The sequence below is a fragment of the Callithrix jacchus genome, chromosome 4 (genome assembly GCF_049354715.1).
Source record: "Callithrix jacchus isolate 240 chromosome 4, calJac240_pri, whole genome shotgun sequence".
NCBI lineage: Eukaryota > Metazoa > Chordata > Mammalia > Primates > Cebidae > Callithrix > Callithrix jacchus.
In genome coordinates this window covers 142,108,019-142,134,538 of record NC_133505.1, presented here as the reverse complement: position 1 = coordinate 142,134,538, position 26,520 = coordinate 142,108,019, and the positions used below count along the sequence as shown (strand labels likewise).

At 34.7% G+C, this 26,520-nt stretch overlaps 1 protein-coding gene across 44 annotated transcripts in view; it reads left to right on the top strand.

Annotated features, from left to right (window-relative positions):
• AHI1 (Abelson helper integration site 1) overlaps positions 1-26,520 on the top strand; it is a 239,998-nt gene that overhangs the window by 98,711 nt on the left and 114,767 nt on the right. For 39 of the 44 annotated variants that reach the window (XR_013534548.1, XR_013534547.1, XR_004742097.3 and 36 more), the window contains one exon: positions 7,735-7,855. Coding sequence is in view for 41 of the 44 variants with exons in the window: in XM_035296764.3 (XP_035152655.3) it covers positions 7,735-7,855 (121 nt within the window). In the remaining 3 variants the exon portion in view is untranslated. Of the gene's footprint in view, positions 1-7,734; positions 7,856-8,506; positions 10,070-14,645; positions 14,819-26,520 lie in introns of those variants that run through there. The other 5 variants (XM_078370128.1, XM_078370127.1, XM_054254461.2 and 2 more) reach the window with 2 other exon arrangements.

Here is a 26,520-nt window from a genome sequence, read left to right as displayed (position 1 = left end):
TCTAGAAAGATTAACTTACTAGTATCTTCAGTTATTCTTTTTTATAATAGTTTTATTGAGCTATAATTTACATACCATAGTGTTTACTCTTTTAAAATATACAATTCACTGGTTTTTGCCATATTCACAAAGTTTTGCAACCATCCTTACTATCTGATTTTAGAGCTTTTTCATCACCCCTGAATGAAGCCCCATATCTCTTAGCAGTCATTTCCTCAATTCCTACACATACACACTTCAAATACAAACTCTTGGAAAAATTCCTGGTAGCCATTAATATACTTTCTCTATAGATTTGGCTAATCTGGACATTTCATATAAATGGGGTCAGATGATATGTAATCATTTGTAACTGACATATTTTACTCAAAATAATGTTTTCAGGATTCCCCTATTTGTAACATGTATCGGTGAACAACTCTGGGGTTGGGGACCAACTCCCTGTGCAGTCAAAAATCAATGTATAACTTGTGACTCCCGAAAAATATAAGTACTCATAGCCTGCTGTTGATTAGAAGCCTTACTGATAAACAGTTAATTAACACATATTTTATATGTTATGTGTATTATATACTGTATTCTTAAAGTAAGCCAGAGAACAGAAAATGGTATTAAGAAAATTATAAGGAAGAGGAAATACATTTACTATTCATTAAGTGAAGTGAACCATCATAGCAGTGTTCCTTTCTCTTCACATTGAATAGCCTAAGGAGGAAGAGGAGGGTTAGGTCTTGCTATTTCATTGGGGGTAGAGGCAGAAGAGGTGGAGAACTGGGGAGGGGAGGCAGGAGAGGCTGGCACACTTAGTGTAACTTACTGGAAAAAATCCACCTGTAAGTGGACCTGCACAGTTCAAACCCATGTTGATCAAGGGTCAACTGCACTACTTTTTATTGCCAAGTAAGATTTCATTGTACAAATAGGTTATATATTGTTATATTTGATCAATTTTTGAACATTTGATTTGTTTCTACTTTTTAGCTGTTAAGGTAATAATCCTGTGAACATTGTGTGTATAAGTTTTGACACGGATGTATATTCTCATTTCTATGGGATATGTATCTTGGAGTGAAACCGTTGCGTTATATGTTTGACATTTTGAAGAACTCCCAAAACATTTTCCAGAGCATCTGAACTATTTTAGAATTCCACCAGCAATGTATGAATGAAGTTCCAATTTCTTCTTATCCTCACCAACACCTGTATTCACATCTTTATAGCCATCCTAGTGGGTGAAAGGTGGTTGTATCATTGTGATTTTGATTTGCATTTTCTTTATGACTAATGATGTTGAGCATTTTTTATGTGCCATTTGTACTTTTATTTTCTGGAGAAATGTCTGTTCAAATATTTTGCCCAATTTTAAAATTGGGATTTTTTTTGTCTTTTTATTGTTTACTTTTGAGTTGTTTATATATTCTAGATACAAGTGTCTTATGAGCTAGATGATTTGCAAATATTTTATCCCACTTTGTGGATTGTCCTTTCACTTTCTTGATAGTATCTTTTGAAACAAAGGGTTTTACTTTTTATGAAGTTCAGTTTATTTTTTTTGTCACTCGTACTTTTTGTGTTGCATAGAAGAAATCATTTTCTAGCCTTGTGTCACAAAGATTGACTCCTATGTTTTCTTCTTAAGATTTTTGTAGTTTTAAATCTTACATTTAGGCCTGTGAATATTTCATGTTAATGTTTGTATATGATATGATGGACAGGTCCACTTTCATTCTATTGCATGAGGCTGTCCAGCTGTCTCAGCACTGCTTATTGCAAAGAGTGCTTTGCCCATATACAGTGCTAGCACCCTTGGCAAAAGTCTTTAATCTTAACAGCAGGTATATTTAGGCAGTTTCTCATCTATTAGATCTAGGATAATAAATTTTCACAAGGTGTCCATTATATGAGTTTTTTTCCCTTCTAGAGTATTTTTATATTGTTGAAGGCTCACTTGTTTTTTCCACTAGCATTCTTTAAGTAAGTATTTATTGAGTACCTACCAAGTATTTTTCTAATTGCTTGGAATATAATAGTGAACAAGAACCTTTTATTGTAGAGAGACAAATAATCTTAAAAAGCAACCAGTAAGGTAGTTTCAAATAATAAGTGATGTGAAGAAAATAAAAGAAGTTCATGGGACAAAGAATGACGGGGAAGCTACTCTCAAGAGGATGATCATAGAAGGCCTTACTGAGAGAAACGCTTGACAAGGAGCTAGTCATGTCCTGCAAAAATCCTAATCTAGGAAGAAAAGTGGCATGCTCAAGGAGCAGAAAGACCACTTTGCTTAAGCAGTGTAGTGAATATAGTCAAATTCATCTCAGAACACATTATTCACTGAAATCATTTTTTTAAAGGTTTAAAAAATAGAGAATCTAGAGAAAATAATTTTTAAATTCTTCTATTTAAAACATATATTTGGATATTTTTGAGATTTGAGTAGAGTAGTGGTTTTCTGTTATTTGGGAAGGATTCTAAAAAAAAAAAAAAGGTTTAAAAATTAATTATTTTTTTCATGGCATTCCAAAACTGGATAACTGCAAATTAAGATGAGAACTTATGGAACACGAAAAAGAAACAACAGACAGACACTGGGGTCTACTGGAGGGCAAAGAGTGGGAGGAGCAAAAAAGATAACTATTGGATACTGGACTTATGCCTGCATGATGAAATAATCCATGCAACAAGTCCCTGTGACACGAGTTTACCTTTGTAACGAAGCTTCACTTGCACTCCTAAACCTAAAATAAAAGTTAAAAAAAGATGTATTATTTTGACACGATTTGGAAGACAGCTTAACTGGAGGAGTAGTACCAACTACAGTAATCTATGTGCAATGTTGTGAGCAATCTAGTATGAGTCCCAGCTTTCTAGCCTTGGCAAGTAGGTGGAGAATGATAGCTTTCCCTAAGAAAGTAAACAGCAGGGCAAAGGTTAGTTTAGTTCTTAACTTAATGATCAGGAGATGTGTTTTAGATTTAAAAAACATCAGCATTAGAAAGCAGGTGAATTGGTGAAAAATGTTTCTGCCCAATGTAACTATGTGATGTGAAGGAAGAAGAAGAGCTCAGTGGATCTAACAAATAGCACTGATGAGGAACAGCTAGACATAGCAGGATAATGAAGAAAATATGACTCCCCAGAAACAAAGATAGAAGGATCAATGGCGGTAGCAGATAGAGGCCCAAGTCAATCTGCTGAATTTGATCATTTGAACTCCAGGGTTACCCTCAGTCCAGATTTAGTTTTATCATGAGACAAGCTTTGTTGTTGACAGTTGAAGATTAAAGGATTCAGATATATGGATCACAGTTGTGTGCTGTTTTTCAAGGAGTTTAGCTTTTAACGAAGGTTAAGGACATAATGGAATCAGAGGGAGGGTTTCAGTTGGTTTGTTTGCTCTTTGTTTCTGTACTGGAAGAGAAGGGTCTGTGCTTCTAGCCTGTGGGGAGATAGCCAGTAGGAATTTGAAAGTACCATTTGTTTTTTGTTTTGAAGCAGTGTCTACGCTCACCCAAGCTGAGTGCAGTGGTGTCATCATGGCTCAGTGCAACCTCGACCTTCTGGGCTTAAGCAGTTCTCCTGCTTCAGCCTTCTGGGTAGCTGAGACCACAGGTGTGCACTGCCACACCCAGCTAATTTTTTTATTTTTATTTTTGTAGAGATGAGATCTTACTATGTTGCCTAGGCTGGTTTTAAACTCTTAGACTCAAGTGATCCTCTGCCTCAGCCTCCCAAAGTGCTGGGATTATAGGCATGAGCCATTGTGCCTGGCCTGAAAGTAGAATTTGGAAGAGCTTTAAGGATATCCCTAAGGGGACTGAGGGATGAATCCTGAACAGAATGCTCCTCTTCCTCTGACCCTAGAAGTAAAGACATGAGGATAGGTATGAGAGGTGCATTCTTTTATAAGTTTGGAAATGAGAAGTTCAGGGGTTTAAGATCAAAATTTTTTCTGTGAAGTAAGGCAGTGGACTAAGAGAGAAAAAGAGGTAAAGGTTTTGAGAAAAACAAGATGCATTGAGGTCAATTGCTTTAACCTAAGGAATATTGCTGGATAATTGGTTTAAGCCAGGACTAGATCTTAATTTTAAAATTCACCTGAAGGAATCATATCAGTAATCTATGAACCACCAGTCCTTGGCACCTATCAGAGGTTCAAAAATCTTGATTAAATATTACCCAAAAGACATTACAGTGACTGATTCAAATTTGAATACTGATTTTAGCTAACGTAATAGTAATGAACTGGTTTGGGAGTAAGATTTTCTGGCATCTTATTGCTGTAGAAATTTTTCTTTAACAGTTACAGTGTTTTCTTCCAAATCCCTCATATCTCTATCTTGGCTTGTAAAGAAAACATCTGAGGGCCAAGAGGTCATATTTGAATTGCTGTTTATAATACCATAGGCTACTCATTGCTTTGACTTTACTAAGCTAGAAATCACAAGTAGCATAAGCTACTCTTAATATTTATATTATGAGAATGTAAAAGATATCTGACTTTAAATATCTTAAACCTCACTTTGGCTCAAGTTTTGTGTGTAACTTTTTCTTTGATACTGGTATTTTAATTTTTACAACAGATACATGATTTGCAAAAAAAGTTTCCCGGGTATTATTGGTTTCTTTTTTCTAATGCCATCAGAACTACCATCAGATTAAAATATTATCTGCCTTATTGTTCAGATTAGTAGAAAAATATAACAACTGTCTGGGAGAGAGAGATGAATTTGTGAACTTTTAAGTATGCAGACAGCATTAACATTCTCTTGGTTGTAATTTAAAACCAGCTTGAGGTGTCTTCACAGCTTCAAACTTCATAAACAATTCTACTTCAGATGAATGCAGCATGTAATCTAAAATTAGCTAAAAGGTTAGACTTGTAAGTATATATGGAAATGAGTACTGTATCTCTCCCAAAGCTTTTAAATTTTAATCACTAAAAGAGAAACTAATTGTCTGCTTTCTTAATATTGTGCGTTCCATTTTATGTTTAGAGCAGCAAGTTTTTTAACATGAAAATTAACCCCTTTCTAAAGAATTAGTATTTGCATATTTTGCTTGTCTGTTTATACCCTAAAAGAGTAGGCAAAACAGTTTTGTGACTAACTTGGCAGAAGTTCCAGGTGATATTTTTTTCTTTATTAAGAATTATATTAAATTTTTATACTTTTAGTTTTCTCCAATATGGAGGTATTAAACTGACTTTGGCAGACTGTGGTTTTTGCATGAAGCAAACAGAAAAGTGTGTTGTGAAAAGAGGGTAGATTGGCGCAGGGCAGACTATCTTAACCAACCTTTCTGTTGTTGTAAAATTATTAAGCAATTCTTTTCCACAGCATATATTTCAAAAATAGATATTGCTTCACTCTATTTAATGGCTATTATTCTTTTTCTTCCTCTAAATGAAATAATAAATATGTACAAGCTAGCCTTGAAAATGCTTTAAGTTCTAATTTCAAATAAAATTGCTAATAATAACAATAATGATTAACAGTTACCCCAAACCTTAGAAATTAAAGTTATCTGCTCTGTTACATTGCTACTCTCATTACTTTATGGACATTTGAATAGTCTGTTAAAAAATAGTCAAGAAAGATCAGAATTATAAAAATGTTTAGGAAGAACATATAATTATAGATTATAGTTTTTTTTAAATTTTGTTTTAAAAGAATGGCAAGTCGAGGCATTCAAATATCCTATTTTGGTTTTCCTGGTATTTTTTTGTTTTTAACACAAATTTCTGAAGAGGAAGACGATAAATGGCTATTGTGTGTATATATCTATATCTATATTCATATCTATATATGGATAATGTAGGTATGTGTATGTGTGTGCATATATGTGTATATATCTTCATTTCCACAGCATACGCCTATTTGCAGCAGATTTTTAAATACATTATTTGATATTTAAGATAAAAATGTTCAAGAACAAAAAAGTAAAACTGAGAAACGATTCCAAATAGAAGTGAATGAAATAATTAGGTGATAACTATGTTCTTTTCCATTTGAAAGTACAGAACTCATAAAAATGGACTACATTATCATACTACATTATAAATACCTAATTACCCTTACTTCTAGTGATGTTAATAATAATTAATATAACATCTTATTTATATACTACTATATGGTTTGCCCTTGCCAATATATTCTGTTTAAACTATTTCTTATTTAATATTCTTTAGTGCTTGTTGGTTCACCTATGAATAGCACTTTATGATACCAGTTTGTCATTATTGCTTTCTTGCACATTCCCATTGAAGCATAGATATTATTTTTCTTATCTCCATTTAAAGATGGAAAATAAAGCTCAAAAATACTAAATAAGTTTGTTTTAAGTATTGTAGATTAAAATAGTCAATTTTGATCTGTGTTCAGTGGACTTTGATAGAATTTTTAAAGCTGGATAATATTTTAGGACTGATGTGGTATTTGACCCCTCCAACTACTTTGGAAAATACTTTTATTTTTTAATGAAATGACATAATATTTTAGGCACTTTATAACTATATTAACATATGGTCTTAATTGACTTTTTACCAAATTTGCTCTGAGAGAAAAACCTAAACTGAAGTATACTGTTTATTATCACTGTTTAAAAGCAAAAAAAAGAAAAAAAAGATTACAAACATGGAAATGATGAATCAGATAAAGGGCATGTAACCAGAGCCCTGTATTATATTATATAGAACATCAAAAGGGAATTTTTAAATTCTTGCACAGAGTCCTCTGTATGGTTTTTATTATTTAAACAAAAAATGGGAAAGGGGCTGTTTTAATATGGTAATATTTTTATGCCATAAATTATTATTTTGTTAATTTATAGATTACATTTTTTAAATGAATTAGAAAACCAGACTATCAATTTCCCCAAAATAGGTCACATTTTGTTGCACTTCTTGAAAGTAGTAAAGCAGATATAAGGAAAGATTTGTTAATAATTTTAAAAAGATTTTTTTTTCTGGAACTAATTCTGATGGACAAGATGAATTTACTTATAAACACTTTAGGCTTTTTTAGTGAACTATTCTTTAGTTTCCTACAAGAGCTGTAGTTATAAAGTGTCGTTTATTGTGCATTTTATTTCTGTGAGACTAGTGTGCACTCGGATAATCATACTAGGTTTATATGTTCTACAACATTGTATTCACTTACAGAAATTTTGCTTGACTGTTATTTCAACGATATGCTTAAACAGTATCCTAAGAATAGGGTGTTTTGATGCAATGGAAACTATTTCACATGCAAGTTAGATTACAGCTGTGTTATCTGTGTCACCGTGATGTGTATAAACATGAGTATACAGGTGTTTTCTGTCTGTCTCTGAAAAGGAAGCACATGCTATTTCACTAAAATGCTAGAGAGATTTGAACGTGAAACGTTTTTACTGTTTCTTAATTGAAACAATCAAGAAGTCATTTTTATTTTTTGCATTCTTTGCATAACTTAAGACCACTCTAAGTTATTAATAATGTCAGTTCCATAGTAAATTTTAGTAAGGCTGATTTATTTTCATATAGCTATGTTTTCATTACAGTTGTATTTTTTTTCCTTGTTGAAAATGATTCTCTTTGGTAAACTTTACAAACTAACCATGTAAATCATGACCACTCCTTTTAACTTACCATATGTCCTGGTTTGTATAATAAACAAATATTTCTCATCCAATTTTTGCATCAGTAATCCAGGAAATTACACTGTACTTTCTGATTTGTTTTTCCTAATACAGGTCAACACAAATCTCTCATTTACTTCACCACCAGCAGTTTCCTCACAACAGTCTAAGTTAAAGCAGTCAAACACGCTGACCACCCAAGAGATTCTACATCAGTTTGGTTTCACTCAGACCGGTGAGCCCCTTTCTTCCTTTTGCAATTCTTTTAAATGTGCAGATGCTCATTTTGTTTGATGAATGTCACTTCCTTTTTTAGAAATAAAGCTCATAATTGTCGATTTTCACACTTGATGAATTCTATTCTAGCATCTCTTTTTTCCTTAAAATCACCGAACTTATTTCAAAAGTAAGTTTGGATCTGGTAACAGTAGATACATTGAACCTATGTTCTATTAACAGATAATAATTTAAAACTAGCAAAACCTGAGTTTTAAGCCTGTTAAATCTTGATGTTAAATCTGATTCAGTTTCCCAATTAGATAAAGAACCCATCATAGATGGATAATCCCATGTTATAATTCATTTCAAGGAAAGCCAAGGTAAAATACATTTCGGCAGAAATAGGATGCAGCCTGTAGTGATATCATATCCCATTAAAGGGCAGATTAACAAAATATGCAAAAAAACTTGTACAAAACTATACTGAATCACAAGTGAACTATACAATTATTTGGCTAATGTTTTAAGTGAGTTTGAATATGGTTTTCAAAGGATATCCAAGGAAAAATACCTAAGTGAGAAATGTTTGTGGTATTGAAAGATGACTTTTTCTGGTCACTAGCTATATGTTTTTGACATTATTTTTTTTGTTACTGAATTATTTCAGAAAGGTAAGAAACCTGGAAATAACTAAACAATTATCTTCCACAAAAATTAAAAGAAGAAAATTTGAGTATGAGAAGATCAACATAATTTACTTAGAAATTTGGGGACAATGTATACCACCTTTTTACCTTGAAAGTATTTGGAATTTACATATACAAGTTACTTCAATATTGCTGTATAGGTTACATGTTATAGTGAGAAAATACCTGGATTCACAACTCTTATGTTCAACCTGGGCTGTGCCGTTTATAACCCTTATTACCTGCAAACTTTAGACTCTTCATTTGAAAACTGAAAATGATGTTTACATTATATATTGTTGAAGTTTAAATGAGATAGCATATATGAAAACACTGTAAGCATAAGGCGCTGTATGAATATAACATATTTGTATTGTAAACATGATGAATATGTATAAGCTAACTTTGAACTACTTTGAAATCTAATTTCAAATCACTATAATAATTCATAACAAATACCTCAAACCTTAGAAATTTTTAATTTCGAGGGTTCCAGATAGATGCCAGAAACTCAAAGTAATAGTATTGGGCATTGTTATTTCCAGTGGAGCTGCATTATGTACTACCTCTTTAGACTTGTTCTTTTCACTCTAAATAGATACTTGGCTTGGTTTCAGAACTTGTCATTTTTATAACTAGAAAGGAGGGATCCTCTCTCTACCACTCTATCCTTACCAACTGTCTTGGAACAAATTTTTTATTCCACAATCCAGGATTAAAGGCTTAGAAGGTAAATATCTGGTTGAGTTAATATACTGTTTAAAATTCATTTAAGCAGTATCTTATGTCTGTCTCCCAACAAGATATAGATAATAGATATATAATTTTTTTATCATTTTTTGTAAAGGGAAATAGCAGAGGGAATAGATAGGAAGTCCTTTGAAATGGGAAGAAGGATTACCACTGAGACAGATAAGGAATAAAGGGAAAGCTGGATATGATAAAGGCAAGCCTTTCAAACGTCACAATTATACATAGGATTGGCTCCATTTCCCTTCAGCTTTCACGGCCATGTAGGCCATAAGAGAGTTATTTATATACCTGCACATACTATCTCAGAAGCATGGCCATTAAGCCATTTGTTACTAATATGCCTAACCTCATTTTAAGGCATATCTTTCTTAGATATGTCATTGAGATATCACTGAACAGAAAAATTGCAAAAGCATAATATGTAGTCTACTTCAAAATGGCCAAATTAATTTTTTATTAAGAAGCCAGACTTTATGAAAAAAATCCTGCCTTAGGAACCAGGTGAGCTAATTTTCAGACCTAACTCTATTTCTAAATGTAGAATCTTGAGCAGTTTCTTCAGGCCAGAGTTTTCTCGTCCCTCCAGATAAATGAGGGCTCTGGCTTTGGTGAGATTCTGTCTTAAAAATTCTGTGGTTCTATTCAGTGTTCAAATCAGTTTATAAAGTGGTTAAATAATTAAATGTTGATTGTACAAATAATCTATTAGAATCTGAAATACATAACTACAAAAACAAATCATGTAAATGGAGTGTTTAAAAATAAAAATTTTACTGGAAACCTGTCTGAAAGATGCAAGTCATATCTGTCAATGTTTGCTTTGGACCGTATAAGAGAAAGCTATTTACACAGAGCTAGTAAGTATGAGCCCAGTAGCGCTCATCCTAGGAGACTTAAGAGTAGGAGTTGATTTTACATGTGTAAGTGGGTTTACATGCTAGAGTACTATACTCTCAAGTGGGTTTATGTTCTGTTGTAACTTCTATTGACCTTATTCAAGCTGAGTTCTAGATAATGGAGACTACTAGAAAAGTAAGCATTTCTCTCTTCTTTGGTTTGTATTCCTCACAATTTCTAGAATACTTCATTTATTCATTCTAAAATCATTTTAAGTGACCACTTTGTTTAATGCCCTCTTGTTAGCATATGGAGTGAATGTTAGAGTCTCTGTCTTCAGGAACCTCTAGTCTGGCTAGGAAGACAAATAAGTATGCAACAAATTAAGTCGGAATGTGACAAATTCTGAAATCACAGTGTAAACAAAATGTCCCAAGAATAAAGAGGGAAAGGAGAGCTAAAATAGTCTCAAACTTTACCTATTCAAATAGAACTCTTATTTTTTTGCCCCAAAAACCCTTCCCTCTACCTCCTTGTCTTCCTACTACCAAGTCTTCCTAATCCCAGTACTCCACAGCACCATATACCCAGTTGTTTAGGGATATCTTAACTGGGAGCCATTCTTTTTTTCTTTTTTTTTTCTTTTGAGACGGAGTCTCACTCTGTTGCCCAGGCTGGAGTGCAGTGGCATGATCTCAGCCCACTGCAACCTCCGCCTCCTGAATTCAAGCAATTCTCCTGTGCCTCAGCCTCTCAAGTAGCTGGGACTACAGGTGTGTGCCAACACACCCCACTAATTTTTTGTATTTTTAGTAGAGACGGGGTTTCACTGTGTTAGCCAGGATGGTCTCGATCTCCTGACTTTTGTGATCTTCCTGCCTGGGCCTCCCAACGTGCTAGGATTATAGTTATGAGCCACCATGCCCGACTGCCATTCTTGATTACTCCTTTTCTCTCAGCTTCCTTCTTTCCCATTTGCCCATGCTGTATTTAGAGTTGAGCCAATCTTTCTCCCCAACTACAATATCTCGTTGCAGTGGTCCCTGTACGTATTTCAGTAGCCCCTGTACCTATTGCAGTAGCCCTGAATAAAGCCTTTCTTATTGTGCTTTCACAAGTATCATAGAATAACTTTTTTCTTTTAACAGTACATACAAGAGTGCTTGACATGGCTAGGGAGTGGTTTGAGTGTTGGTTTAACTGGAAAAGCTGAGATGAATGTGTTTAAGGAGAACTAAGTTTGCAGAGGTAGATTGGGTTCAGATCATACCACACTGACGAATTCACACTTTATTCTCTAGATCAGGAGTACCTACCCACCCTACCCCCTGTCCCCACACCCCCAGGTGCACAGCAGGAGGGGAGTGGTGGGGCTGGGAGCATTACTGCCTGAACTCTGCCTCCTGTCACATCAGAGACAGCATTAGATTCTGCTGTGAACTGCGCATGTGAGGGATCTAGGCTGTGAGCTCCTTATGAGAATCTAATGCCTGATCTGAGGTGGAATAGTTTCATCCTGAAGCTTTTCCCTTTTCCTCATCCCCTGCCCCCAATCCATGGAAAAATTTTGTTCCACGAACCTGGGCCCTGGTGCCAAAAAGGTTGGGCACTGCTGTTCTAGGTTAAAGAATTATTCAAGGAATAAATATAAAAGGGATATTCTAAAATGTTTCTTTTCTTTGAATACAGCTGACATCTGTATGAGGAATAGGTTACTTTTATCCAGAAAACTTGGATACAGCTCCTATGAGATGCTTATTTTAGGAACTGTTCATTAAACTGCTACTCTAAGTTCTTAATAACAAATCAGCTAATCCTATAAAAATTAAAACTATAGCATCTTCCCTGAGTAATTTTTATAAGAAAGAAAATGATAATTTTAATATTTTTTGTTAAATTGTAGGGCATAGCCCATATAAATGCCTCACCATGTAGTAAACATTTTATATTGTATCTCAAAACTGTTTCCATACTTTCCTAATGTAATGAAGAAAATCTGTAATGAAAGCACTTTATAAATTTTTATACAAATACAAGCTGCTGTTATTGTTTGATCCTCAACAAAACTCTCTGAAAAATAGGGTAAACATGAAAGTCATAGGGAGTGAAATCATTTTAGAGCCTCTGAGACCTTAAAACTTTTATTACTCAATTTCTCTACAGTGAAACTGAGAATCAGATAGGCTGACTTACAAGAATTCTCATAGTGGCAGTCATGTCTAGCTCAGGACTGCTCATCCTCACCATACCAAACTGCCTATTCCTGGAGGAGGGTACAAGTTTAGGGAGGTGCATTGGGCTCCCTGCTCACAGCTCTCAGGGAGACTGTGTATAGAGCCACTCCTTCATTAGTTGTCCTGCCACATTACCAAGTGAGCCCTCTGGCTAGTGGCTTTTATGTCCTTTTTTTTACTAGCTATAGAGTTCTAAGATATATTGCAAAGTAATAATATGAACAGTATAATATGAACCACACTCTTTGGTGTGGTTTTTTAGACTGAAGTGTCAAGGAGGACATCCTATGTTCTAAGGATTAATAAACTTACATCTGTCTTTGATCTTTAAATGTAATTCTGTTTGTCAGTTGTTAGATTTTTTTAAGGCTTAATTTCCAGTAATTATGGTATGTAGTCTCCAGTCAAATCAACAGACTCTGTACACAGAAGTTTTATTCTGTGTTATTTTATCTAAAATCCAGATTACATTCAACCGTGTCAAGAGTCCCTACTATAGAACAGGGGTGTCCAATCTTTTGGCTTACCAGGGTCACATTGGAAGAAGAATTGTCTTGGAGCACACATAAAATACACAATACTAATGACGGCTGATAACAAAAAAAAAGAAAAACACACACAAAAAATCTTACAATGTTTTAAGAAAGTTTATGAATTTATTTTGGGCTGCATTCAAAGCCATCCTGGGCCACATGTGGCCTGTGGGCCATGGGTTAGACAAGTTTGCTATAGAACTAAGTTTTGAAATGTGGATTATTCAGTAATAAAATCAATCACTGTTATGGGTAGGTAGGGGAGAGAAATTAGCAGAAAGCATTACTACTAGCGATGGGGTAATTGTATCATCTTTGCATGTTTATATTTGAGGGGCAGCATATTTCATTTTTATGTACTTTTGTATATTTTCACAGCGTTGCTTTAAATTAAATTTAATTCATATTAAATAGATGATTCAAACAAAAGAAAATGAATCATTTTATTAATATGAGTTTATTCATGTACTCTTCCATATTTATTAATTATAAACTTGTAGTGTGGTAGTAGGAATGACATGATTTTTTAAAACTATCAATAGCTTCTGCCTTCTCCAAATTTTATTTATGTTCTCCATTAGACCCTATTAAACTATATTAAACTTGATAACTAACCATTTAATCTAATTATTTGCCACATCCTGTTTTCCTTCACAGTGAAAATATTTGATTTAAACAAAACCATAAAATTGTTCAGTGACTTTGGTATTGGTTAAGAGATATGTCAAGCTAAGTCTTGTGCTTCTACATGTTGAATAATATTTGAAGAACTATATTTCTTTTTTTTTTTTTTAACATGGAGTCTCACTCTTGTGACCCAGGCTGGAGGGCAATGGCGTGGTCTCGGCTCACTGCAACCTCTGGGTGCCAGTGATTCTCGTGCCTCAGCCTCCCAAGTAGCTGGGATTACAGGAGCCTACCACCACACCCGGCTAACTTTCGTATTTTTAATAGAGAAAGGGTTTCACCATGTTGGCCAGCTGGTCTGGAACTCCTGACCTCAAGTGATCTGCCCACCTTGGCCTCCCAAAGTGCTGAGATTATAGGCGTGAGCCACCACACCCAGCCAAAGAACTGTATTTTTTCATTCATTTTGTGTTTCTTTGAAAGTATATACTTAAATTCCCTTGACTAGCTCTTAAAATTGAGAGCTACTTTTTTAGTTAAACTTTTTAGTTTTTAAGATTTTAGTATTTATTAAAGTTTCAATTTTTATAGAGAAATGTAAATCTTTTTAGATAACTGAAATGTAACATGAACCTGGATCATAATTTCACCAAAGATACTGTGATATTCCTGTATAAACCATTGTAGAAGGTAGATTACATCTTAGCTGGAAACATGATGGTTCTTGTGTTTCAAAGAAAAAGCATTTTGGCAAAAATTGGTAATTAGAATGACGATTAATAAACACAGCTGATGGTAAAAGGGGGTTTCCATTTTAAGGAAGGTAAAATGAGCTTCAAAGACTTTCTCATCTCATCAGAATTGGCAGAGTTTTCTCTAAGTAGTACTTAATGAACTTTAAACTGTTAATTGAAAAAGAATGTTTGCTTTAATTCTGGTTTTAAACTTTCAAAATTCCAGTATTTCAGGTGGTAGGATAGGTGAAAGGCATTCATTCACTATTGTAGATTAATAGGTAATCTACAAAATTAACTGATCTCTATATACAGATGCTCTTAAATGTGTTTTTTGGTACTGAAAAGAATCAAAAAATGTTTTTATTATGCAGTTTTTAAAGGCAAGAATTTGTTTTCCAGACAGTCACTTTGCTGAATTCAACACATGTATATTATGGTGGAAAAAGCACTAGACTCGGGGTCAGCCAGCCAGAAGAATTGAGCCTGACTTGGGATCCCACCACTTCCTAGCTGTTTTGTTAGGCAGTTTGCTTTCTCTCTTCAGATAAATGTCTCCAAGTTTCCTACTCCATAGAATTGTCAGGATCAACACAATACATTCAGTACTTTGAAACTCATAAAATATTGGGGGAATAAACAGTATGAGGTTATGGGAGGCTCTTTTGATTTTTTTTTTTTAATTTGAAATTACGCAATTTGCTTTGTTGCCAAAAGAGTGGAAGAGATCTTATTTTTAGACATGACTTAATAAAATTTGTCAAGTGATTATTACAAGAAAAGGAACATGTCAAAGAGACAAATAATGGATATAGCATTTTTAGAAGCATGCCAAAAAAGACATTAAAATGAAGTAATTTCAAGAAGAAAGTTGTCAAGCATCTTAAACTTGAATAATCCACTAGAACACTTAACTTTCCAAACCTTAGTTTTCTACATGTTTACCAATCTTAACCCATCTTTGGCATGTAATGAGATAACATTGAGATTTTAAGATGATTAAAATCAAAGTACTCTCTCATCTGTGTAATCTGGCCAAAATCTGTATAAGGGCATGGGTTCGGTGGGGGGACAATCCTTTATTACACAGATGTTAAAGCAACAACAGAGCTCCATTTGCTAGCCTTTGTTTCTCTTAGAATCATCTCTAAGAACAGAATCCCCAGAGGCATAAAAAAATCTTGGGGTACTTCATATATTCCATTTTGCAACCTGTAGTTTTTCTGCTCTTAAGAAAACACTTTTCAGCCAGGTGCTATGGCTCATGCCTGTAATTCTAGCACTTTTGGGAGGCTGAGACAGGAGATCACTTGAGTGTAAGAGTTCAAGACCAGCTTGGGCAACATGACGATGCTCTGTCTCTACAAAAAATACGAAATAGCCAGGTGTAGTGCCGTGCGCCTGTAGTCCTAGCTGCTCAAGAGGCTGAGATTGGAGGATCACTTGATCCCTGGAGGTGGAGGCTGCAGTGAGCCAAGATTGTGCCACTGCACTGGGCAACAGAGCAAGACACTGTCTTTAAAAAAAAAAAAAAAAGGGCCAGGCACGGAGGCTAATGCCTATAATTTCAGCACTTTGGGAGGCCAAGGCAGGTGAATTACCTGAGGTCAGGAATTCGAGACCAACCTGGCCAACATGTTGAAACCTCATCTCTACTAAAATTTCAAAAATTAGCCAGACGTCGTGGCAGGCACCTGTAATCCCAGCTACTCGGGAAGCTTAGACACAAAAATCACTTAAACCTAAGAGGTGGAGTTTACAATGAGCCAAGACCATGCTATTGCACTCCAGCCTGCAGCCTGGGAGACAAGAGCAAAGCTCCGTCTCAAAAAAAAAAAAAAAAAAGAAAAAAACACTTTTCTATAGTAGATAACATCAAAATGGGAGAAAGCGTGCTTTTTTACCAAAAATGTTTTGTTACAATTGTCTATTGACTGAAGTGATATGTGGAGGAATGAACTTTAAATTAGGAATTAACACCAAATTTGTAATCCAGCATTTATCACCCAGAAACCAGTTAATATATTCAACTTCTGAACTGCTTACAGTAGGTCAGTCGATATGCTTAGTGCTAGTTATTCAGATGAAAAATTATAGACCCTGCCTTCAAGGAGTCGACAGTTTTTTGTTAGAAGTAGATAGTTATACGTTGCAGTGTTCTCCCATTGATTAAGTGCTGAAACATCATAAAAATGGGAAATATTTTCTGAATATATTAAAGCCTAACTCAGACTTACGAGTCTGGGGTAAGTTAAGAAAGAATTTAGGGCCAGGCACGGTGGCTCACACCTGTAATCCCAGCACTTTGGGAGGCCAAGGTGGACAGGATATCGAGAGGTCAGGAGTTTGAGACCAGCATGGCCAACATGGTGAAACCTCTTCTCTACTAAAAATACAAAAAATTGGCTAGGTCAGCAGTTCTAGACCAGCCTGGCCAACATGGTGAAACCTCATTTCTACTAAAAATACAAAAAATTAGCTAGGCGTGGTGGTGGGCGCCTGTAATGCCAGCTACTTGGGAGGCTGAGACAGGAGAATCACTTGAACCTGGGAGTCAGAGATTGCAGCGAGCCAGGATCATGCCACTGCACTCCAGCCTGGGCCACAGTGCGAGACTCTATCTCAAAAAAAATAGAAAGAAAAGGAAAGAAAGAATTTAAAGACACTGATTTCTGAATCAAGTTTTAAAAGAATCAGTCCCCCTTTAAAAGGGGGACTGTGGACTGTAGGGTTGAGGAGAGGGAACAGCTTATGAAGTTTTTCATATATAAAATGGAGATTCTGATGCCTCATTTCCTGCTTTTCAGAAAGGCTGTTGTAGTGGTCTAATGCGATAACAAGCACTATGAAGTCACTTTTTAAGTGACTAAGCAAACCAAATGTATGTTACTACTATTATCTTTAATTTATCTAGCATTAATTCAGCAAAGGTAGCTTAATTTAAAAAAAAAAAAGTTGTGATAAAAATGAAGACAACATGATAAAAACCTATTTATGTCAGGCAGGTGGTCAAACTTCCTTAATCATCTTAATTCTGTTCCATCTAATCTACTGAGGACCAAAAATTACTCCTAAAGCTAATGTTGATTTCATTTCATACACTTCTAGCTGCCAATCAACACCAAAATCTTGACCGTGTGACAATTGCCATATTTGGATTTTTCTGTTAATCACATGAATTTTTCCTTTACATGACTATTTTTATTCTCCTTCCACAAATCCTTTGCTTGTTAGGATTTCTTATTGTTATAATGGGATTCTCTAAAATTGATATTTGATTGGTACATTGAGGTATAAGGGACCATTTTAATATCCAGTATCAGTATTATACTAAGTAATTATCCAGTGAACTGAGTTAATCTACCAGTTAAGTATTAAAACTTACTCCTTACTTGCAGGCCCGAGTGTGGTGGCTCATGTCTATAATCCCAGTACTTGGGAGGCCAGGGCAGGTGGATCATTTGAGGTCAGCAGTTCAAGACCAGCCTAACCAACATGGTGAAACCCCATTTCTACTAAAAATATAAAAACTAGCCAGGCATGGTGGCAGGCACCTGTAATCCCAGCTACTTGGGTAGGCTCAGGCATGAGAATCACTTGAACCTGAGAGGCGGGGGTTGCAGTGAGCCAAGAGCGTGCCATTGCACTCCAGCCTGGGCAACACAGTGAGACTCCATCTCAAAAAAAAAAGAAAACAAAGCAAAATTTATTCATCCCTTCGAATAAAAGCCCCTGTATCCTTAATGATAAATGCCACTTGAACCTGTGTTTCTAAACATGTTAATAATTTAAAATATACTCTACATACTTGTTAGGTCCTAATTTAAGAATCATTTTTATTAGCTCTGGAGAATATTAATGTTCTTAATGAATGGTTCTTCATATACAGGGATATGCAGTTAGTGTCCCCCTTGAGATATTAAATTTCTCCTAATGCTCTCTGAGGGGAGAATGTGAATGCAAACTTTTCTTATTTAAATTAACGGAGTCAAATGAGCTAGAATCTGCTCACCTAGCCATTTATTTTGTAAGAAGCTATTTTATATGTTTATATGACATATGGTTTCAGTCTTCTAATTGCAACTTTTTTCCCTATTAAAAGTGGAAAACTTCATTTAAGCTTTTCTTCTTTTTTCAGTCACATTTATTTGCAAATGTGAAATGAAAAAAATGTGACTAAAAAAAAAAGAAAAGCTTAAACTGAGTTGAAAGAAGATTTTAAATGAAACAATTCACTTATCATCTAAGCAGAAAGTGTATTGAGAACTTCGTATATATGGCTAGCACAAATTAACTGGCAGGGTGTGTTTAAGACAAACAGGTAAAATGAATGGATCCACCTATGATACTGTCATGCAGGTTGCCAAAATGAGAGTAACTGGGAGAGCGTATCTACTCTAAGAAGGCTACATGCTTTTCAGATGGTTCACTCATATTATTTTTAGAGAAAATTCCACTGTGGTTTTTGTTTTGTTTTTGTTCTTGTTTTTTGACAGGCTGTTAAATGCTGGGCATCCTTCAATTTCTGGGATTTCGCAGCCTGTTTAGCTTATTATACAAATGAACCTGCTGTTACTTCTGGTTTTCACCCTTCCAAATATGCTCATTCCAAATTCACAGGTTTTGTAGTCAGCTTCTCCATCTACTTCAGCCCTCCAATACTGTTTTCAGACAGATGTGTTTAATCATTTTCTATCTTCTATAACTTTGTTGAAATTTCTAATCTCTTCTTTTCAAGCTCAAAAGTGACCTTTTCTTTGCTGATTCCAGTGGTCAATTCTTTGTTCTTATCTTACTTGACCTATTAGCAGGATTTGATACATTTGATCACTTCTAAATACATGCTTTCTGGGATACCACATTCTCTTGGCTTTCCTTATCTCAGCCACTCTTCATTCTCCTTTGCTAGTTCTTCCTTTTTTCTTCCATGTCTTATATTATTATTTCACTGCAATTTGACCCATTTTTATTCCCTATATATGCCCACTCCCTTGGTGATCTCATGACTTTAAATAAAACTCATATGCCAGCGATTCTCAAATGTTTATCTTCAACCCCATACCTCTTTTCTGAACTCTAGATATACACAGTTCATTATGGTAGCTAGAGGCTACTATAACATAGGAACTAAATTTTAATTTTATTTCATTTTGATTAACTTACTTTTTTTTGAGATGGATTCTTGCTCTGTCACCCAGACTGGAGTGCAGTGGTGCGATCTTGGCTCACTGTAACCTCCGCCTCCCAGGTTCAAGCAATTCTCCTGCCTGCCTCGGCCTCCTGAGTAACTGGGTCTACAGGTGCCTGCCACCATGCACAGCTAGTTTTTGTATTTCTAGTAGAGACAGGGTTTCACCATGTTGGTCAGGCTGGTGTTGAACTCCTGACCTCAGGTGATCTGCTCTCCTCAGCCTCCCAAAGTGCTGGAATTAATAGGTGTGAGCCACCACTCCTGGCCAATTCACATTTTAAAAGACAGCTCTGGCCAGTAGGTTATCATATGAGCCATGACAGGTTTATAAAATCCACTTCATTATCTGACTCCCGACAAATCAGGTGTTACAATGTAAAGAATAGATTACCAGTTTTTTTAAAAAAAGCTGAATGGAAGTAACACATTTAATAATAAAACCTCCCTGAATGTTGAAGTCATTTTGTGGTGGTATTTGATCATCATGATTTTGAAGATGTTATTAATAAGCAATTTTGATTAGCTTGACTAGGGACTCTAGAAGTGTCTTATTTTTCCTATTTAAATAAACATGAGATTCTGGTAGCACTTAGCCAGAAATCAGAGGCATTTGTATTTAGTTCCAGATTCTGTTGCTTAATGCTGTGACTTAAGCAAGTTACTGTTTCATTTCAGTGACCTGTCATTTGAAAATAGAGGATAGGAATATGTTTACTACAAGTGGAAGTTTTTAAATACAAAGATTTGTTTGTCTTACAGTGCTATAGGAATAGCAGATTATATCTTTATAACCATATTCAGAACTACTTTAATCATTGAACCTTTTTATTTTAAATTTATCTAACTTCCCAGTAAATTTTAGAAAGCAAAAACACTATGTTCTTAGAACTAAACCTAGTAAATGTCTTATGTTAAAATCTATATTCCTGTGTACATATGTATTGTTTCTAAATATAACCTTCAGGCATACTGTTTGAAAACATTTCAGTAAGTGGTTTTCATTATATAAAGTAGAAGACTTTAAAGGTTTCAACTACTTTATCGGAATATAATTTATACCATGGTGAGAGTAGTAAATGTTGCAATTCACTGCTTTCCCTCTAGGGTAAAGGAAACTCAGTAATTAGTTTACTCAAAGGTGAGAATTGAAGGAAGAATTATAATAATGCCATATGGTTGCAACAGGTGAGATGAGAGGGTTAGTTATAAAATGGCTGAATTATTTTGACCAGGCATAACTATTTTTTTTTGGTAGTTTGAGAATATGGCCACATTAGTACAGTTTGCTATCAACCATGAAATTCATTTTACAATTTTATGATCAAATATTAAAATTGACAGTTCAATTTTTAAGATAATTAGGCATACAAAATGATGTTATAGAATATATTTCCAAATATGTAGATTTTAAAATAGGTTTTCTATAACTTTTTTTTTCTCATAGTACACTTAATACATGTCTTTGAAGAAAATGAGTATTCTGTTCTGACTGAGCAAGATGGCTCACACCTGTAATCCCAACACCTTGACAGGCCAAGGTGGGTTATTGCTTGAGCCTAGGAGTTCGTGACCAATCTCAGAAACATATTGGGACCCTGTCTCTTTAAAAAATATTTTTTTTAATTATCCAGGAGTGGTGGCACATGGTCCCAGCTACTCAGAAGGCTGAAGCAGGGGAGGATTAATTGAACCCAGGAGGTTGAGATTACAGTGAACCATGATCGTGCCACTGCACTCCAGCCTAGATGACAGAGCAAGATCCTGTCTCAAAAAAAAAAAAAAGAAAAAGAAATAAAAAATGAGTATCATAATTTTAAGCCATTCTTCAATTGCTAGATATTATGATCTTTAGTTCTTCACTATTATAGTGTATATATTTATATATACAAAATGTTGGCCACATTTCTGATAATGAAAAATATTTTAATTGACAGTTACAATAAAAGGTATTTTCTCTAAGTCATATACACTTGTTTTCACATATTTCACATCAGTGTTCATTTCAGCCATTATATTGTGTGATTCTGTGGCCAGGGATCCAATTTTTAGAAAATAACATATTTTATATATATATATATATATATATATATATATATATACACACACACACACACATATATATATATATATATATTTTTTTTTTTTTACTAATTTTGCTTAAAATGGGCACCACCTGGAACCAAGCAAGCACCTCTTCATGTTTTCTCCTCTGGGGGAAAAAATGAAATAGCATTTGTATCACAAATATAATAGGGTTTTTTTTTTGTTTCCTTTGTAAATCCCTATGTCTCAAAGTAACTTTTTTAAAAACCTGAAACAAGAAATTTCGAGTTTTAAACATTTTAGTTTGTGTCTACTGAAAGCTCTGGAAATTCAGAAGAAGGCAGCTATCTAATTAAGTTCTCATTTACTCTTAGTCAGGTTATAATCTGCTGAAACTATACTCAGAATAGCCTTAAGGTTTCCCTTAGAGAAGTGAAGTGCATACTTTTGCATTTTGTGGTTTAGTCAGTTTGGTCTGGATAGTGAACAGTCTGTGATATAGAATTTACTGGTAATGTTTTCTGGAAATGAATATCCATCACTTACTGAAGATGTTAACTAACAATGGAAACTAGGTTTGGGAACCAGACCTTCTGGTAATGAAAGAGACTTAGAGATAATGTTGATTTGTGTTTTCTAGAATTTTAAATGTGCATTTTTAAGAAGCCTTTTCCATGAATGAAAAGTGAATGAAAATGTAAAGAATCACTGTGTTGTTCTTAGTCAGCAACTTGCCTACCAGTGTGAGAGCAAAGTTATTGAGAAATATGGAAAGTGACAAATGACTGTATGTGTGACTGGTCATTTTTTAAAAAATAATGTAAGAGAGTTTTGTATTATAAATGGTTAATAAGTAAAAAGTGGAACATTATTCTTATTTCTGACAATTTATTTTTTTCCTCAACTTTCTCTAAGAAAACATTTAACTGTAATTCATCTAATGACCTTATTAGTATGCTTGCTTCACATCTGCCTCCCAAGGATAGTATTCTGAGAATAAGTGAGTTTATACTTATAAAAGACTCCAATTTATTTCGTATTAATATGTATGTGGGTGTGTTTGTAGGTATATGGTTTTTTTGGGTTTTGATTTTTTTGAGACGGAGTCTCACTCTGTTGCCCAGACTGGAGTGCAGTGGTGAAATCTCGGCTCACTGCAGCTTCTGACTCCCAGATTCAATCCATTCTCCTGCCTTAGCCTCCTGAGTAGCTGGGATTACAGGCGTGCACCAACACACCCGGCTAATTTTTTTGTATTGTTAGTAGAGACCGGGTTTCGCCATATTGGCCAGGCTGGTCTTGAACACCTGACCTCGTAGTCTGCCCACCTCAGCCTCCCAAAGTGCTGGGATTACAGGCATGAGCCACTGCACCCAGCCATATATGTGTTATTGTATATACTTGCCACTTTTTTAAAAGGAATCAAGTCTTTTACATCTCATTGCTGTTAAATTTGTCTGAGAAATGTAGGGAGTGAACAGGTTTTTGTTTTTGTTTTTGTTTTTGGCCAACTCAGAATCAGTGAAGTTTTTTGTAGAAGTCCTCTTTTCCCCTTTTTTTCTTACCTTCGATAGTGACATTATGAGACATAATGTCATCTCAGTCTTTTTAGTCTGATTTTAAAGTGAAGATTTAATGAAGAGTTGAAAGTAAAACACTTTAAAAGCTAATGATAAAGGCAATTATAAATGCACATATAACAGGCAAATTAATGTACTTAATGTTCACTGAACTACTATAGGAAACAATTAATAGCATAATAAGCATATGTTTTAAATTGACTTGTCTTTGCTTTGAGTATGAAAAACTTTTTCTAAATCATCATGCTTATGTTCAAAATTTAAAAGTTTTCCCTAGAATGTAAAATGTCTCTTTTATGAAAGACCTGGAAAAATTGGTTCATAGCATCTCACATTCTCAATACCATACCAGTGTAATAGACCAAAAAAGGTTTTCCATTGTTAAATCCCTTCTTGTTTTAACTTTGTACTTTTTTTAGGGGATGTGGTTGTTTTTATTTTACTTAAAAAGATGTTTAATTTGTACACATGCAGGTACTGGGAATGCAAGACCATTCATACATTCAGTAAATACCCAACGCGTACTTAGGTCATCCCAGGCACTTTTATAGGTGCTCTCAATGTATCAGTGAACAAAATTGGTAAAAATTCACATCTTTGTGTAGCTTACCTTCTAGTGGATAATGACATTAAGGAAACATAGTCTAGTTATCCCCATCTGGGGAATTGGTTTCAGGACCCTTTTTAGAGCAAGGTCCTTGGATTCTCAAGTCCCTTATATAAAATAGATAGTATTTGGATATAACCTATGTACACCCCCCTATATAATTTAAATCATCTCTAGATTACTTATAATACCTAATATAATGTAAATGCTATATGAATAGTTGTTGTCTTGTAATGTTTAGGGAATAATGACAAGAAAAAAGTCTATATGTTCAGTCAGATGCATTTCTTTTCTGAATGGTTTCAGTCCATGGTTGGTTGAATCCATGGATGCAGAACCCCAAGGATACAGAGGGCCATTCAATAAAAATAATGGCAAAGCAGGGAAGGGAGTTGTACCTGAGGAGTAGGGTTAGGTTGCTGTTTAAATGGGGTGGTCAAGGAAAGCTTCACAAAGTAGCTGACAATTGAGCAAAATTTTAAAGAATAATAAAAGAAAACCGTATTGTCTGGGAGAATAGCATCCCCAACCAAGATCCTGAGACAGAAATGTACTTGGTATGCATTTTGAACAGCAAAGAGGTCAGTATATCTAGATTGGAAGAAAAAGGAGGAGAGTAGAAGACAGTAAGTCCAGAGAGGTAGCAGCATGCCCAAATTGTACAGAACCTTATAGAAATGAAGTGCAGAACTCCACCCCATCCCTAGCACTGCTAGTATTCACTGGAGACCTATCTTTTAAAAGGTAGGTAGATGGGATTGCCTAGTTTGATATTTGCTGTAAGAGGAATGAACAAAATGTACTAGAGAATGCAGATGATGTAGTGACAAATTTTGTGTTAGAGAAGATAGTAAGGCCTCATAGAGAAGACAGTATGTGAACTAATTGTAAGATGAATCATAAGAGATGTTAGGGCATTCCAGCTAGGAAGGCAGTTAAAAGGTGATTTAATAATTGAGATAGGAAAAGGGGGTTGAAGTAAGAGAGAGGAGATGTTGAATCATTAACATGGAGGTCTAGATTGTGAGGGAAGATATACAAGTAGAATTTGAGGGTGCTTGAGGTTTCTAATAGGTGAATGAGTGGGTAGCAATCCATAAATGAAAATAGGGAAATATTAAGAATTTTGGGAGGAAGATAACGAATTGTATTTTGGATATATTGAGTTTGGAATACCCACGAGATATTCTGGTGTTTCTGAAACACGATATCTAATAGCTTGCTCATTCATTTGAACCTCGTTTATTAAATATTCTGTGAGTCAAGCTCTGTGCTAGAAACTACACAGTTTTGGAATACAAGCTTAGCCTGTAGGTATAGATGAAGGAGTCACTGGTATATGTGTGGTATTTGAGCCCATGGGAGTTACTGAGATAAGCTAGAAGAGGCTATTTAGCAAAAAGAAACTAAGAACTATTAGGGGTGACTATAATGTGGATAACTTGGATGTTTGTTACCCAAAAAGTCAATAAGGAAAGAATGGAAGAAACAAGGAAATACAAGAAGCTTCTTTTGGTATTGTCTTTTTTTTTTTAAATTCTGCATTGTAATAACAAAGCTGAGTAAAAAGGAAATACCAAAATTATAAGTTTACCTTTCTTATGCTTGTTATATTTATACTTTTGATTTTTCAGTGCATAACATGTTGTTAAATCTATATGTTAATCTATTTTCAAGCTATAACATTATTAAAATAATACTAATGTTAAAGACTGATATTAAATTATATTTTAAGGATCGAACACATAAAATTAAAGTGTGTTGGCCTTGCCAGTGTAATAAATATGTGATAGACTTTATTAGGAACACAGGCTACTGGCCTCAGGATATATAGAGCATGTCACAAAGTCTATGATGTGAACAGCCTTCAATCCATATTAGAGTTTACTGAGGAAATTTATCAAATACTAAAAATTGTAGGCAACTCTTTATGGTTTTTAGGTAGAAATTAGTATAGTTGGTATTTGATTATTGGTTAGCACAGTTAAATTATTTGGGCATTAGTTTAAAAGTCCGTTAAATCTCTGCTAACTTTATGTATTTATTTTATCAGTGAATTTTATTTTTTATGAATATTTGGGAATAAATAATACAGATTATTAAAGACTGGCATAGCCCAGGGAGGTCTTCCCAGAGGTTTGAGTTGCAAATAACTACTCCAAGAGCATATATCTGGCAATTGTCAGAGCCAGTCTTCTAATAAATGCAGAATGGCCCCAGAGTCAGGACATATTATACTAATAAATTATCCCTTGAAATATGTTTTTTTTCTAATTGTAAAGGAACAAATACTAATCATGGAGAATTATAAATAACTAATACCGCTGACTTGGGACAGTAATTTTCCCCAAAATTACTATTTTTCAATAAATATAGTAAATTTATTGAGTAATCAACATGTAAAACATAAATATATTTATGCACTAATTTTTTAGCTTTTTCTTATTTTTAGGAAGGTGATCTGATAAATCCACAGTTGGAGAAGGAGTGCTTTATTTGTTTTCTAATTGTTTTTAATAATGGTGAGACACTTTTAAAATCAGAACTCAGGCTGGGCTCAGTGGTTGACGTGCCTAGTACTTTGGGAGGTTGAGGCAGGAAGATTGCTTGAGGCCAGTAGTCGAAGACAAGCCTGGGCAACATAGTAAGACCCCATTACTACAAAAAAAATTTGAAAATTAGCTGAGTGTGGTGGTACATGCTTGTAGTCCCACTACTTGGGTGGCTAAGGTAGGAGGATCACTTAAGCCGAGGAGATGAAGGCTTTAATGAGCCATGATTATGCCACTGCACTCCATCCGAGGCAACCAAGCAAGACCCTGTATCTGTCAATCAATCAATCAACTCAACACCAGA